The following is a 15525-nucleotide window of genomic DNA, read 5'->3' as shown; positions in this document are numbered from 1 at the left end:
CGTGCGTGCACATGCATGCTTGTAAGCAGAGGTAAAGTAGGACAGTCTATAAGATCATTAATTAGGATGCATCAGGCTTCTGTCCAGTGGTGCTCAGGGACCAGATGGGTTGGGTTGCAGGCTCCAACACAGAGGCAGACTTGTCCATTGGCGATTAATCTTTTTTTTTTTTTTTTGGCACCATCGTCCCTCTGTTGATATCTTAATTGGGGTCGGTCAATTAATTTTAGACTCAGTCTCTTCAAAATTCACATTGATATTGTAAACACACAATTGAGCCTTCACTCAACATGACGTGGATAGAATGGATGAAAGCACTTGGCTGGGGAGTAGCTACATTAGCATATTTCAGAAGTTTGGAGAACATGTTCCTTCCTTCATTGCTTGCTTCTCGTCTTTCTTTCTTTCTTTCACAAATTAATATTTTGCCTTCATGTACCTCAATGTTACTAATCACTGGTCTCTCTATGTCTCTGCATGCTCTCTTCTGTTGTCATCCCCCCCAAACCCCTCCCTCCTCCCTCCACCCTCCTCTCCCTCCTCATCCCCCCCAAACCCCTCCCTCCTCCCTCCACCCTCCTCTCCCTCCCTACACCCTCTTCTCCCTCCTGGGGGATGTCACTGTGCAATGTTGAGCTTCAGCAAAGACAAGAGGGGCTGATTTGAAAACTTAATTATAGCTGAAGCCAACTGCATGTCATCTGAACAACAGGCTGACAAAGCCAAATCATCTGCAGCTTAATCAGCTGGGAATAGGAAGCCTCTTTTTAGACTGTGGTGCACGCACAGACGCATGCACTCACATGCACGCACAAACACACAAAGAACATACGATCACACATGCTAATTATTTCACAATCAAATCAAAATAAAAGCAGACATTCACAGGAGACACACAAACAAAGAAAGGTATGCACACATGATGCTTCACTTGCACACATGCACACACACAACACACGTACACACACACACACACACACACACACACAGAGCAGTTATAAGTGTTGTGCCCACCTGTATTTTCACAGAAACCTAACCTGTCACCCTGACAACCAGGCCCCTTGGAATACTTGCACTATGCAAATCACCAAGGAGATCCATCCCACGCTGTCAATCTCTCTCCTTATCTCACACACACATGCACACACGCACGCACGCACACACTCACGCACTCACACACTCACACACTCACACACTCACACACACACACACACACACACAGTCCAGTAGTAGCGTCCTGACTTCATATTAGGAAGTATTTCAGCAAAACGCAGTTTGTCAGTACTATACAAATGCTGATCTGTGGTCATGCCAGGATGCATATTGAACTAATCTGCCTCAATTCATCTGTTTCACTGAACACAGCTCTCATGTCATGCACTGTACTACTCAGCGACAGCTGCTATGATGCCATCGCAAGATGGTCTTTAGTTTAGATTTATCACTGGGAGTTTGTCCATGATAAGCGCATGTCAGGCACTCTGCTCCACTTTCAAACAGGTTGTCTCAAGGGGATGGGCTGGCTTCAAACCCCGAGAGGAGAAGTCTCCATGGTGCAGTGAGCTGTATCCACTAGTCTACACAGTAAAATCACAAGTGTTCATTTAACTCAGAGAGTGTACAAATGTAACCAGTACACTCTCAGAGTTAGAAACATTGTGCAGTATTTGCTCAACCACAGAGGGTGTTTTGATTGGTTCTCAATCATTTTGCAATCAGCAATGGCTGCCTGTCAATCAATTAGCTACACCCCCACTAGAGATACAAGTGGCTTCTGTGGTGGTTTCATGAGGCAGTGAGTATATTGTGATATATTAAATTCAAAATGGGGATATACAACCAGTGTAGGACTCCACCTTAATTATTTTCATAATATGCAAGATCAAAAGAAGGCTGTTTTCCACATGCGCCCAGCCATTAACTTCCTTGTTTACTGGCCGACAAAACTTGATATTATCTCTGAATCTACAGCGCTCTCCATGGTTTTGATCAGAACGCCAATGTTCTGTCCTAATTTCGACCAAGCATCTCGTTTGAAATATTAACGCTTCTAAAGAGACTTTACGAGGTAGTAATGGAACTACTAGTGCCTTTATTTTGAAAACTTAAGGGCATCAAGTGGAGGGCCACTTCCAGAGTTGTTATTTTATTTAAATGTATTATACAAACTTTATTGCATGTCATGTATGCATACTCACCCACAACCTGCATGTGGACGCAAGCATAGTTTAATTTGAAGCCTTACTGCTTGTTGTTTGTCGTTATCTAATTGGGCTTAGCAAAATGCTGGCGGCTTGCTATTTTTGGACCGACGCTGGTCTGCTGCCATATTCTGTTCCACGCCGGAACACGTCACCCACTGTGGAAGTCAGACGGAGAAAGAAAGAAAGAAAATAGCTCTCTCATTGTGTCTCTGTCCTCTTCTGTCGTCTCGGATGTGTTCCTGATACGCTGTGTATCAAAGCAAAGAGAATAAATGGAAGAGAAAAAAAATCTGAACAAATAAACAAATTTGAATAGAAAATAGAAATGGGTTTAGTGTAAATGAAATACAATTTCCTTTTCCTCTTAGCCTCATTTTGTGTAACAATCCATGACAAGGGCTGCATTGATATGCAAATGAGGGAATGGCAGCTTTGTACAAACCCAGCCATCATCTTACAGTATGAATGTATTTACATGACTGCCTCTGTATTGTGTCCGTATGTTTTTAACTGAGATTAGTAGGGAGTCAACCTCAGTCCCCTTCTTCCCCTGATTTCAGTATAGTCAGCCTGTATTCTAATCTGTTTTGATGTCCTGATCCAGTCTCAAAGAGATCTTGTAGCCTAGAGGACCTGTCTGTGGGTGAAGAGAAGAGGAGGGGAGAGACTGAGACGAATGTTGAAAAGGACAGGCCAGGGAGAGAGTGAGAGATGGGGAAACACGGATCAGTTATTGATGAATTTGAAACCACTGGAGAAATTGGTTTTATTTTGATGTGGAGTAAATAATTAAATTATGGAAGGTGTCCCGTTAAAGGAAATACACTTTTTTCAATTGTTGTTCTCATGATGTAAAGATGCCCAGACACACGGCATGATACATTGAAGACATTGATTAAGATGGTTTGGGAGGTTGGTGAGATTGGTGCTTTATAGTGGCCACTTTGATTTAGTTGTGCAGAAGTGCAGTTTAACCTCATTACAGATCTCACCCCTGTCTGAATGCACGTGACAACACTGTAGTGCAGTTCACTTGCATCATTTGCACCACACTGACAAGGAAATCATTGTACAACTTTTTCAAACATCAAAATCAACACATGATGATTTGGCATATTGCTGTTTACAAGAAGCCCCAAAGTTGTTTAAAAGACTATGATTAAACCCACAATAACTATGAAAGGGTTTAACCCTTTGCTATCTGAAAATAGTTTTAGTAGTCAAAAATAAATCACAAATCAAGGTTTGATTATTTGTAATTGGCAAGTTTTTCTAAGAATACTGAGGCTCATGTTGTTTTACAGCATTGTCCTAATGTAGACTATATATTTGATGACTTCTGACACTTGGGTTAATCACTCTATGCTCTTCCATTCCTCTCTCCGTCCTCGGGCTAGGTAAACAGCCAAAGCCCACTCAGTCAACCCAGAGCCAACACTTTGTATGCATTTATGTATTCATGCATGTGTTTTGCAAGTACTTAGCATGCAGTGCATGGCTCAGACCAGGGATCATGACACAGTTATGCATACAGGGCAGCATTTATGATGCTAAAGAAGCCCAGGAACCTAGGCTCAAGAACGTGGTTTTTCTAAGCCAGGGGCCCAGTCTTGGTATAGTTGATGGAGAGCATTTCCCTATCCAGTCCTAGATGTTTGCATGGTTATGGATGGCTCTGACTGCTCGCCGTAGGGCATTTGTTTCGCATTTGTTAAAGGCTCTGTTCATCTGGCTTGTCTGACCATTAACATATTGTCGCTGTTGGGCAGAAAAGTTGAAATTCCATATTTAATCTTCGTTTGTTGTTCATAAATTAATGCCCTATTTTATATCTCGTTGTATGACGGTCACAGTGTCACACAAAAGTACCGGAAATAGTGTTATAACACATCACAATGTGATGCATTGTGAGCTTGCTATTTTTTACATTTTGGAAACCTTTTGAACATTTTTGCTTTTTACGTTAGGTTTGCTTATAGGTTGAGAGTGGTTAAAGAGATATTTCACTTTAAAAAAAACTTTTGGTCATTTCATCGTCTACTCAGGCTTATGTGAACACCCCTGTATTTCCATGCCTGTAACCCTTTTTTGGAATAAATCACGGTTTGGTTTCATTTTACCTTGCATTTTACCTCTGTGCTCATTTCCAGCCACTCATTGGGCCCCCAGACAGTTTTTAAGTCGCTCGATTCAATATTTAGATCAATTATTTGATATTCATTTTAGCTGCCCAGCCCCCTTCCTATACAAAACCATTGTAACTTCAAACTCCATTTTAACCATGATAGATTCATTGAAAATATCCGTGACTGATATTGTCCTTCTAATACGAGGGGGCCGTGTCATTTACTGTTTTCATTTATTTAATAATAATTAAGTGAGGGGCGCTATATATAAGATATAAATGTTTGTGTCAGAGAATTTTACATCATCACATAACATGTCTATTTGCTCTAATTGTCTATTGCTTCATTGTTCATCTTTGTGTAGGACCGAAATAGCCAATTTGCTCGTCCACATACAGTGTATGACGTATGACGTAAATTCTCCATTCATTGTGAATGCAAATTTGTAAGACGAAAATAGCCGATTTGCTAGTCTACATATGACGTAAATTCTCCATATCTAAATATTGAATCGGGCAAACTGTCTGGGCTGTTCACATACAGTAAGCCTGAGTAAACGATAAAATGACCAAATGTTGTTTTGAAAGTGAAATGTCCCTTTAACCCTCTAACACCTGTCACAGTGTGTCTGTGTGTGTTTTAACCAATGAAAAGTACGAAGAGCTTGGGACTACTGATAATAGAGAATTCTCTATTATCTATTAGGAAAATTGTCTGAGGTAGAAACGCTTGCGGTTATTGTTATACAGTATTATTATCTGTGCCTATCTGATTCCACTGATGGGTTCTTCACACTTCTACCATTGTCTTCGTGGTGCGCTGGTTTATATAAGGCGTCGTGACATCACACTGCCATTCTGCAAAATTAGGTGCTTTCATGACGACTACATTAAAACTAAAGTGGATGCATTGGAACAAAGGTTCGTTTTTACTTTTTCTGAAAAGTAAAGGTTTTGAATATACAGGGTTTTTGCCCGACAGCGAGGATATACATTTGAATTCTAATGATGAGAGTACAACGCATACAGTATCAGCTTCATTATCATACATAATACTTCAAAGGTCACTACACCCCTCGTCTTCAAATGTTGACCTGACTGTTGGATACTGGATAGTATACAGTACTTAAACATACCATTCTGCATACAAGCAGCCACATCTCCGATAAACAGACTTGAATGCTATGAGAGCCCTGAGCTGTTAACTGGGGGCTGTCAGGTGCGTTTACCAACTTCCCCCTTCATCTTCCTCTGCTCCACCTCTCCCACTCTGTTCTCCCTTCACAACGTCTACCTTCCTTTCTCCACACTGTTCCCCTCTCCTCTCACTTCGACCCCCCCTCTCTCTACTCTCCCTCTCTCATCTCATTTTCCTGTCTTTTCTCTTCTCCCCTGACTCTCTCTCTTTCTTATCACCTAAGCTCCAACCACTTCCTCTCTACTACACTAATCTGTCTCGCTGTCTCGCGACACTCTCCCTCCTACTCTTTCTCTCTCTCTGTTGATAGACGCTCAGAGGTGTGTGTATAAGAAAGCAGAAAGGAAAGAAGACAGTTTTATTCTGTGCCATTTTGTGAGCCTATGAAGTGAAGCTCTCTCTTATTTCTGCTGTTGTCTCCGTTCTTGGGATGAGATGCAACAAAACAACAGCTGGTGCTGAGGAAGTGTCTTCAGACCAGAAGAAATCCCTCCTCAGAAAAGACGACAAGCAGAACACAGGAACTGCTACAGATAAGACGAGAGAGGAGAGAGAGAGAGAGTGACAGAGAGAGAGAGAGAGAGGAGAGAGACAGACAGACAGACAGACAGACAAAGTATCCTCTAGCTTTCGATCTCAAGCCCTATTTAATGCTTCTGTGACAAAGTGATGTGCGACCTGTCGCTTGACAAAAATAGCTGGAAAAAACGGATCCAAATCCATCAGACGATATCTTAACCTTGTCTGTTAAGATTGTCATATTTCTGTCTGATACTTGTGGAGCTGCTTTGTTACACAGTCAACCCATTCTGGGCCACAACATGCTAGAGGCTATTAAGGAGGCCCATCAGCCACTTTGTGAGTGGTCATTTGTCTTGACCGCGAGATTAGCTCCAATATGGCCGCCCCTGCCCGGGTTCAGGTGCCTCTGTGTTTATTTGCCGAGGGAGTGAAGCGACGGAAAGAGGGGGAGGTTTGAGAAATGGATGCCCACTAGCAAATAGGATCAGAGAGATTGTGCTGAAGATGGTAAATACTTCTGAGGGATTAGATGGATGAATGTGTTCGGAGAGCACAAAGCCCTGCCATGATGTGCTTCAGTAGCTTCCAGCCGTTGGAGGAACAGCCCACGTTTGGTTGAGACCCACAATAAGTTTCTCTTATACTGTCAAACTGATGAACAAAGGGCTTACAAAGTGTCCTTGAGATGTGATTGTCATTGCCAAGGCCATCACCTTCATGCCTGATTTATACTTGGATGCGCATTGGTTTGGGCACTGAAAGCAGACCATCTACATACATGCGCATGTACATCTGCTAGATTTGGTGCGCAACACCAAACTTTACACCAAAGTAACCTGTTAGTATACCTCAGGCATCAGCAATCACAATGTTACATTGGCTGAAGTACGCAGATGAATGACTTTGTACAATACATCTGTCTCACCCCTCCCCCCCAGGTGATGACTGGTACCTGTGTCGGCTGATTCTGAGCATGCCCAGTCAAGCTGACCTGCAGTGGGGCATGTTCCCCTCCCCCTACCTGGCTGCTGTGGGTCCTGATGCTGCAGCTGGCTCCATCGTCTACCGCCTGTCTGCCAGGCAACCAGAGGGAACATTAGGACATGCCAACTTCCTGCTACTGGACAGTGAGTTGCATAACAATACACAATATTGTTTATGGAATTGGTGTTATTCACAATGAGAGGTTACTACAAGTTTACTTACATGGCTGGGACTACATGTTCAAATCAGCCTCGCCCTCATGGTGGTGCTATAACAGGCCAATTCGCGTTGTTAACTATACAGTAACTGCATCCACATTTTGCACACACACTCCCTAGAGGCCAAACATCATGAAAATCGGTACACATTGTAATCTATAATGTTAACACACATCTGTCGAAATTTTCATATTCCATCCTGATTGGCTAAAATTGTCATCTAAAGTTTGCAGGAGTGGCTAGTTTTGAACAAAATGCCTCAAATCATAAACGCAGCATGCGATTACCTTCAAAACTGTGCACACAAATTCCCACTATAAGTCTGGTTGGCATCGGTTTGTTTTACATCACCGCCATCAACTAATCAACATGAGTTTGACTTTAATATATTAGCGCCCCTCACTTCACACAGGTGTGATTCTTATATAGGCTACCTGCCCTGGACAATAATGCCCTCGCAATTATGTTTGAATGTCACCCCCCCACCCCCCACCTACATCTCTCCTTCCTGTTTTTATTCACTGAAGGTATCTAATAAAAATAAAATAAAAATAAACAAACCGTCAGTACAGACAGCAAAAACAGGGGTCAAGTTCAAGTAGACACACGCACGCACGTGCGCGACTGCGTGTGGGTGTGTGTGTACGTGTCCATGCCAGCAAGACAATAACAGGAGGCAGAAGCAAATAATAAATCATAATTTGAACCTAACTCCATCAGCCGCAAATTAGCATGCTTCTCCCTCCATGGCGAAGCAGCAACTCACAGATGTACCAAGACAAGAACTAGTGTAGTTTTGACAGCAGTAATTATGAGCAACATCTGGCGGAGGGACGCCACGGCATGTATATTGATTTTGTTTTTGTTTATTTGGAGATTTCTTCCGAGGACATGTTGAATTTCAATTACAGCTGAGGGGGTGTTGGAGGGTAGCAGTTTGTGCGTGTGTGTGTGTGTGTGTGTGTGTGTGTGTGTGTGTGTGTGTGTGTGTGTGTGTGTGTGTGTGTGTGTGTGTGTGTGTGTGTGCGTGTGTGTGTGTGTGTGTGTGTGTGTGGGGGGGGCACACGTGTTAGCAAATGCACATAAATGGCGGAATACTGTTAATCGTTCCCTGGGGCATAGAAGGCTCCTAGATTCAGGAATAATGGGAAACTCTCTGGAGAGAGACAGGGAAGGAGGTGGGTTGCAGGAGGGAGGATGGATAGAGCCTCCATGCCTGCAGCTGTGGATTCTTCTTTTTTTTGGTTTTGGTGGCGGTATTGGGAGGAAGCAGATGGAGAGGGAGAGGTAACGAGGATGAAAATGCTATTTCTAGTGTTAATTCCTAATGCCATCATAATTATTAAGAGATTTTGACTCCCCTTTAGCTTAAAGTAACATACATATGTTCCAGGAATTAATCCAGTCATTTACATAGAAAATGCTTTTAATACCATGCCAATATGGAAATATGTTTACAAAGTGTGCACTTGAAGCCAATTAGCAGCGTTAATGACAATACTCAGTTTTAGTTTACAGTTGGGGATGGAAGTATTGAGACATTTGGGCAGTGATTAATTTCCACTTCTTTCGTTGTGGATTGTAAATTATGCAACATGTACTGTATAGAACAAATAGACCCAACTTTTGGCACTCACTGCATTGCACTATATTATATCAGAAATTCATTGCCAGGAAATGTTAGAAATAGCATCACCAATAGACTAAGCGCAACAGAAATGAGTTGGATGATGCTGAAGAGAAAAGAAAGACTAAAATCAGATTGACAGGTCAGATGCAGCTGTAGCTGCCCCCCCCCTCCCCTGCCCCCACATACCCTGTTTCCAACAGCTGTGGACTTCTTCCCCTCTCTGCCCCCCCCCCCCCCCCCCCCCCCATCTCTCCATTGCCTTTCTCTCTATATCTGCTATTGCTGCCCAGAGGGACACCAGTTAAACTGACCGCATCCCGAGGACCAAAAGAGACACAGTGTTCAAAGACAGATCACAGTCGAGATTTTAGCCCCCCACTAACATGCGTGTGCACACACACACACACACACACACACACACACACACACACACACACACACACACACACACACATGCACACATGCACACACGCGCGTACATACACACACACACACACACACACACACACACACACACACACACACACACACACACACACACACACACACACACACAAGTACGTTTCTCCAGCTGGCAGAAGGGGCCCCGATACCCTTCCGTTTTGCCTTTCAAACACATAAACATGAAAATATACCAGTAATCACACCAGTCCTCCGACAGCCTCAGACTTGTGCACTGGGTTGTGGACTGCTGTGGGTGGAATTCACTTGGATACCGGAGAACTCGCCAGTTTACCAAGTCGCCGCGGCGAAGATTCTTCATCAATGTCTTCATCACATTATGCTAACATGCTGTCTTCATCAGTGTAGTATGTCAAACTAGTAATTTCCAAAGTTACTTATGTATGCATTATGTATCTGTCTCTCCGTCTGTCTGTCTATTTATGCCTCTATTGATCTATCTGTCTGTCTGTATTGTATTCCAGTCTCCACTCTGTCTCTTGTTTTTTCAATTCAATCATACTGTATATACTCTCCTCAGGTGGAGAGGACTGCTTCGAAGTGGACCGAAGTTCGGGGGAGGTCCGGACCACAGGCCGGCCTCTGACCCCAAGCAAGGAGTATCTGTTGAGGGTGCAGGCTGTGGACACGCACGGTCGTAAGGGTCCCCCTGCTACAGTGGCCGTCCTTGCTGGCTACCGCCCCCCACAGTTCACCAATTCCACCTACACCCTGACCGTCCCCGAGAACACACCAGTGGGCCACGCGTAAGTTTGATTGATTGAATTCTTTATTAGTCAAAAGGTTTAACAGCGGTACGACACGGCAAAACACTTGGACTAAAAGGATAACACAATGGAGCTATGTCAAAGTGTGTGTGTGTGTGTGTGTGTGTGTGTGTGTGTGTGTGTGTGTGTGTGCGTGCGTGCGTGCGTGCATACAGGCACGGATGCACACACGCACGCAGGCACGTGTACTTGTTGCAGTTAATTATATTTTGTTTGTTACACGTGTGTGTTATTTGGCATGTGTTTATTGCGTGTGTGCCTTTGTTCATGCCGCATGGCCTGTTCCTTGGCATCATCGGTCATTTGACGCATGAAATGATGTGCCCCCCGGTGCCAGGCAAGAAGAATAGCAACGCAGGGGGGGGGCATAGAGAGGAGGGATAGGAGGATGGAGAGGGGTTCTGGGGGACACAGATGCATCATTCTGGCCCGAGGCGGAGAATTTGAAAGTGTGGCAAATTCAAATATTTATTAAAAGCGAGCTCTGGATTAACATGAAGGGTAAAGTGTGTGTGTGTGTGTGTGTGTGTGTGTGTGTGTGTGTGTGTGTGTGTGTGTGTGTGTGTGTGTGTGCGTGCGTGCGTGCGTGTGTGTGTGTGTGTGTGCGTGCGTGCGTGCGCGCGTGCGTGCGTGCGGGAGCCCGGCTTCCTCAGGGCTGCTGGCGTGAAGCAGATTGTATTAATAACTAAGTATCCATGCCACCTTCTGAGCTGTGTGAGAGCTGGTGTGTGTTTGTCCATGGGTACTGTATGCATTTGGGTACTGTATGCATATGGGTACTGTTTGCATATGCACACTGAAAAAGCTTTGGTGTTCATTTAACGCTGAGTGTGTGCAAATGTCACAAACATCCATCCATAAGGGTACCTTTGGGTCCAGTCTCACCCTCTCAGAGTTTAACAAACACTGACGATTTTACTGTGTGTGTGTGTGTGTGTGTGTGTGTGTGTGTGTGTGTGTGTGTGTGTGTGTGTGTGTGTGTGTGTGTGTGTGTGTGTGTGTGTGTCAGTGGGTGGCTGGTTAGGTTTAAGTAGGTATCTTTATTTAGAAAGTCCCCTGTTGGCTTCAACCTTTAAAGGATAGCAGTAACATCTACAAGCTCAGCGTTGTGAGCTTGTAGATTTATCATAAAAGTTTGAAATGATTTGGAAAATGAGAAATAACTTTTACTTTGGTACTTTAAGGATCACTTCACCCACTTGCCACCTTATCTTCATATAGTGCTCTTTATAAAATAGCACCATTTCTGTCTACTTGATTTGTGTCTCAGGGGATGGCTGTAGACCGTTCAGAAACCTGTGATATGAAATTTGGTTACAATCCCAAAGTTAAATTAAAACTGCAATGAAGGTGTCCCTGTATTTATTTACTTCCGTGCCCAGGGTGAAGACAAAAAGTGATATGTACAAATGTACAATATGGAATGTCTCAATCCACATTCATAAAGACCATCCACTTAATGTCCTCGTCCTTAGTTAGGATAATATGTAGAGACACAGTACTAGCCTACTACAGTAGGTAGAGTATCGGTCTTCATAGCCTACAGTAAAACACAGTAGACATTGCGCTTTTTCTGCACATTCAGTGTACAGAGCACTGGGTTCAATTTGTTACCTCAATGATTTAGGATCACCGGGATCCACCAAAGGGATGCCACAAAATACAAGCCCTTTGCCGAGCCGTCTTTGTAACCCAGAGGTACAAAATGGCACGGGGGGTGCACAAGGCACAAGTTGGCACCTTGCCTGAGTGCAGTGCAGTCTGGTCTTATCAATGCAAGAACAATGGCTTTTAATTTATTTCACCATTCTAAGTTTCCAGCAGAAGGAGAAAGGCTGTAGTGTCCATTGCCCACAAATGAGACAATAGTGAGTAGACCAGTAGACTAGTGAGAACCAATTATATGAAGATATGGTTGAACATAGGTGAAGTGCTCCTTCGAGTATATCTTGATGCCAATGCTTTTATAAACAATTTAACATATTGAATATTAACAGTGGCATTTAACAGTGTATTTCCATATTGTGGTTTTGCTAGTTTTAAAATCAGAATAGCTATTCCACCAATACGATACCGTTAAGTTGTGTAACTTGTGTCATAGTTCTATCATTACAACATTATTCTTGTCTTTGGTTGTCATTAAAAAAATGGCCACCACTTCCTGTGTGTCCAGTGTCGCCACGGTGCAGGCCATCTCCTTCCAGAAGAAGAGCCTGTCCTACATGCTGCTGGTGAACCCTGGCAACCTGTTCAGCATCAACGAGGAGAGCGGCGCCCTCAGCCTCACCAGGACCGTGGACTACGAGAGCGGACACACCCTGCACACCCTGCAGGTCCGCGCGTCCGAGTCCGACACGGGACTCAGCGGAGTGGCTGAGGTGGGCACACACATGTTAGGGCTGCTGCTATCCACCATTGTCTTAGCGATTATTCCAACGATTACGTTTTTGATGACCCTTTTAACCACTTAAAGTTTAAACCCCATATCTGTATTGTGGGGAAGGTTTGACAGAAAATAGCCGATCCGAGCATGTTGATCAGGTATTTTCTGAGAAAGCTTTCTGTGGGGAACACAGAAAAGACACTAGTATTTTTATATATCAACAAATTGATTAACAGTGTTACTTTATACTTTGTCTCACAGCAGTGTTGTACAGAAATAGTGAAATTAGCTGGTGTACACAGCGCATCGCACGCACATTGTGAACTTCTGTTGTTTTCTCTAGTCTACATCTTCTATTGTCAGGTGCAATACAGTACATGCAAGTAAGCACACATAATTACAGTATGCAGGTACTGTATGCACACATTGTATGTTTACACAGGTAAACACACCAGACATCATAGACAAATATAAGTATACACAGTAGTACACACAAAGAGGCGTATGATAAGGTACGTACACACACAGAAAATATTTACTAACAGACATTTGAAAATATAATTATTTATTCTATATGACAACAAACACACACGTAGTATATGTGTATGTGTTAAGTACAGGAACATGGTGGCAGAAGATTTTCTGCACATGGTTAATTCCCAAGAGTATGCTGCATATATAGCTCATCTGTTCACATTAAAACACACACACACACACACACACACACACACACACACACACACACACACACACACACACACACACACACACACACACAAATCCATTATCACCTGCTCAGCGTCCAGATGGCTGGTACAGACATAGCATAGCTGTTATAAACTATCAGCATCCCTCAAGGCCCTCTGATGTATAAGCATGGCTGACTAATTCACTCTAAAGGGCTGTACATGTGATCCTGTGTGTGTGTGTGTGTGTGTGTGTGTGTGTGTGTGTGTGTGTGTGTGTGTGTGTGTGTGTGTGTGTGTGTGTGTGTGTGTGTGTGTGTGTGTGTGTGTGTGTGTGTGTGTGTGTGTGTGTGTGTGTGTGTGTGTGTGTGTGTGTGTGTGCCTTGAAACATGCTGTACATAGGAGCCACATGTAATCTGCCTAACCATTACACCATATATTTCAGCCTTTCAATGGAACAATGGTACAAACTCAATACAATACCAGCAGCTAATGCTAAGAGTTTACACAAAATCTATTTGATTTGTTCTTATTTTAGAGCTTCAATGATTGATAGTTTCTACGCTTTCAGACTTAGGGGGTCCTTGAAAATGAAAAGTTTGATGTTTGAGGTTGATGTTCTACTGTAGTCCAAGCTGCAGTGGAACAGTATGGGGAAAGTGTCTTACTCAAACTGATTACTGATGACAGATGTTGAGTGAGAGGAGGTTTTTACTTTGAGGACATTGTAGAATAATTATATATATTGACTTATATCATGGCTTGGTAAGCTATACAGCCCACAGTTATACCAACATCACTTTAATTTAATATGCAACAGCATTTACAAATTTACAATACAATATATTTACCGTGTCAACCTTAGGTGAAAGTGCATGGTGAAGGAAAAAGAAAAAAGGTTTTACATTTAACACCATTTAAAATATTCAGGTCATGTTTGCAGAATCAGTCGCACATTTCAATCTCCAATCCGTCTTCGCTGGCCATGTCCATATTACTGAAAAGCCCCTGTGTTGCAGGTGCAGGGGCGAGTATGAAATATCCACTCAGGTGGTGGTCAGCTTGCAGCTTCCTCCGGTAAGAGGGTTTTGGAAATTGAAAATAGGGGAGCGGTTTAGCTCGACTGAGCCAAGATAGAGGCTGAGCTGAATAGGAGTGTAGTCTAAGGATACGAGTCTCAGAGTGGCATGCCAGCGGGGGTTTTGAAGGGGAGATGCCGAGTGAGACGAAGAGGAATTTGATTTCTCTTCTCGAACAAGTTACATTTGTCTCAATTCCATTTGCATGAGTTGCTACAAAGCCATTCAATTACAACTGTCTGTAGCACACAAACCTACCCCCAGCCAGAATCACTGTTATGAACTTGTGCACTGTTTAAATGTTGTGGAGACAGCCACTGAATAACAATGGAATAATTTAATGCACTTTTCTTCCCCAGTAAGAGCAGGTGTTGGCCAGACTCGTGTCTGGTGCCAGTTTCCCCCTCTGGCAGGGTAATTGAGGTGTCATATTATGAAACTGCATGGCCCAGTGGAATCCCTCTAGCAGGGGCAGCCATTTTGTTTTGGCAATCTCTGAACAAGGCTGAGTGAGTTCTCTTCCTTGGACCTGGCATGTGATGCATTGCCCTGCAGACAGCTTGGTCATACACATACTGTATAGAGAGATGCTTTGGCACAATACACAAGATTGAGAGACAAGCAGTTAGACAGATAGGTAGACACACACCTCTGAGGGCCCTGGCACTACACCAAATCGAAAGGCCCCATGCATGCGCGCGAAAGTGATTTGAGTGCGCTTGACACAATCAAGAACGACACTTTGCGTTTGCGCACCCAGTGAATGAACATGCGTTCAGCGCACCGGCAGCACTATCACTAACATTCCCGATGCTGGATCTGAACACTCACCATGGCGCCAAATCGCTTCGGAACCCGTCAGATGACGGGTTAAGATTTAACCCTGAATGTCGCAACACAAGTCAGATGGCGGGTTGTAAGGTTTATATCAATTCCAAGCAGCCGAAACTCACCACTAACCTTTCGTGCTGCCCAGGCTGCTAGACAGCACCTACGTTCTTCCCCTCATGAGGATCAATGCGCACGCCTCCCATAAGGATCCACTAATTGTCGTTTCTTAGCTGCTTGTTTTCTCAGATATACTCCAAAGTTGTTGTTTTAGTCCAATCCGCCCGACGTTCAGATGTAAATAGTGATTTATGATCGCATCGCGCCCGGCATATTACCGCTTGTAGTGAAAACTAAGACATGTCGGCTGCTGCTCGTACAACTTTTTGCTCCTCCTCTCGCTGTATTGGGCTGTGTGTCCCGGAAGTAGTTGGCACG

General features: G+C 43.6%; 1 protein-coding gene across 1 annotated transcript in view; it reads left to right on the top strand.

Moving 5' to 3' along the window:
* LOC308318631 (neural-cadherin) overlaps positions 1–15525 on the top strand; it is a gene marked incomplete at both ends in the record, with an annotated part of 165392 nt that overhangs the window by 69534 nt on the left and 80333 nt on the right. The window contains 3 exons of the mRNA XM_080768256.1: positions 6988–7176; positions 9864–10089; positions 12284–12488. Coding sequence (XP_080624382.1) covers positions 6988–7176; positions 9864–10089; positions 12284–12488 — 620 coding nt within the window. The remainder of the gene's footprint in view (positions 1–6987; positions 7177–9863; positions 10090–12283; positions 12489–15525) is intronic.

The sequence above is a fragment of the Protomyctophum bolini genome (assembly GCF_963924005.1).
Source record: "Protomyctophum bolini genome assembly, chromosome: 7".
NCBI classification, from domain to species: domain Eukaryota; kingdom Metazoa; phylum Chordata; class Actinopteri; order Myctophiformes; family Myctophidae; genus Protomyctophum; species Protomyctophum bolini.
This window is presented reverse-complemented; position numbering and strand designations above follow the sequence as displayed.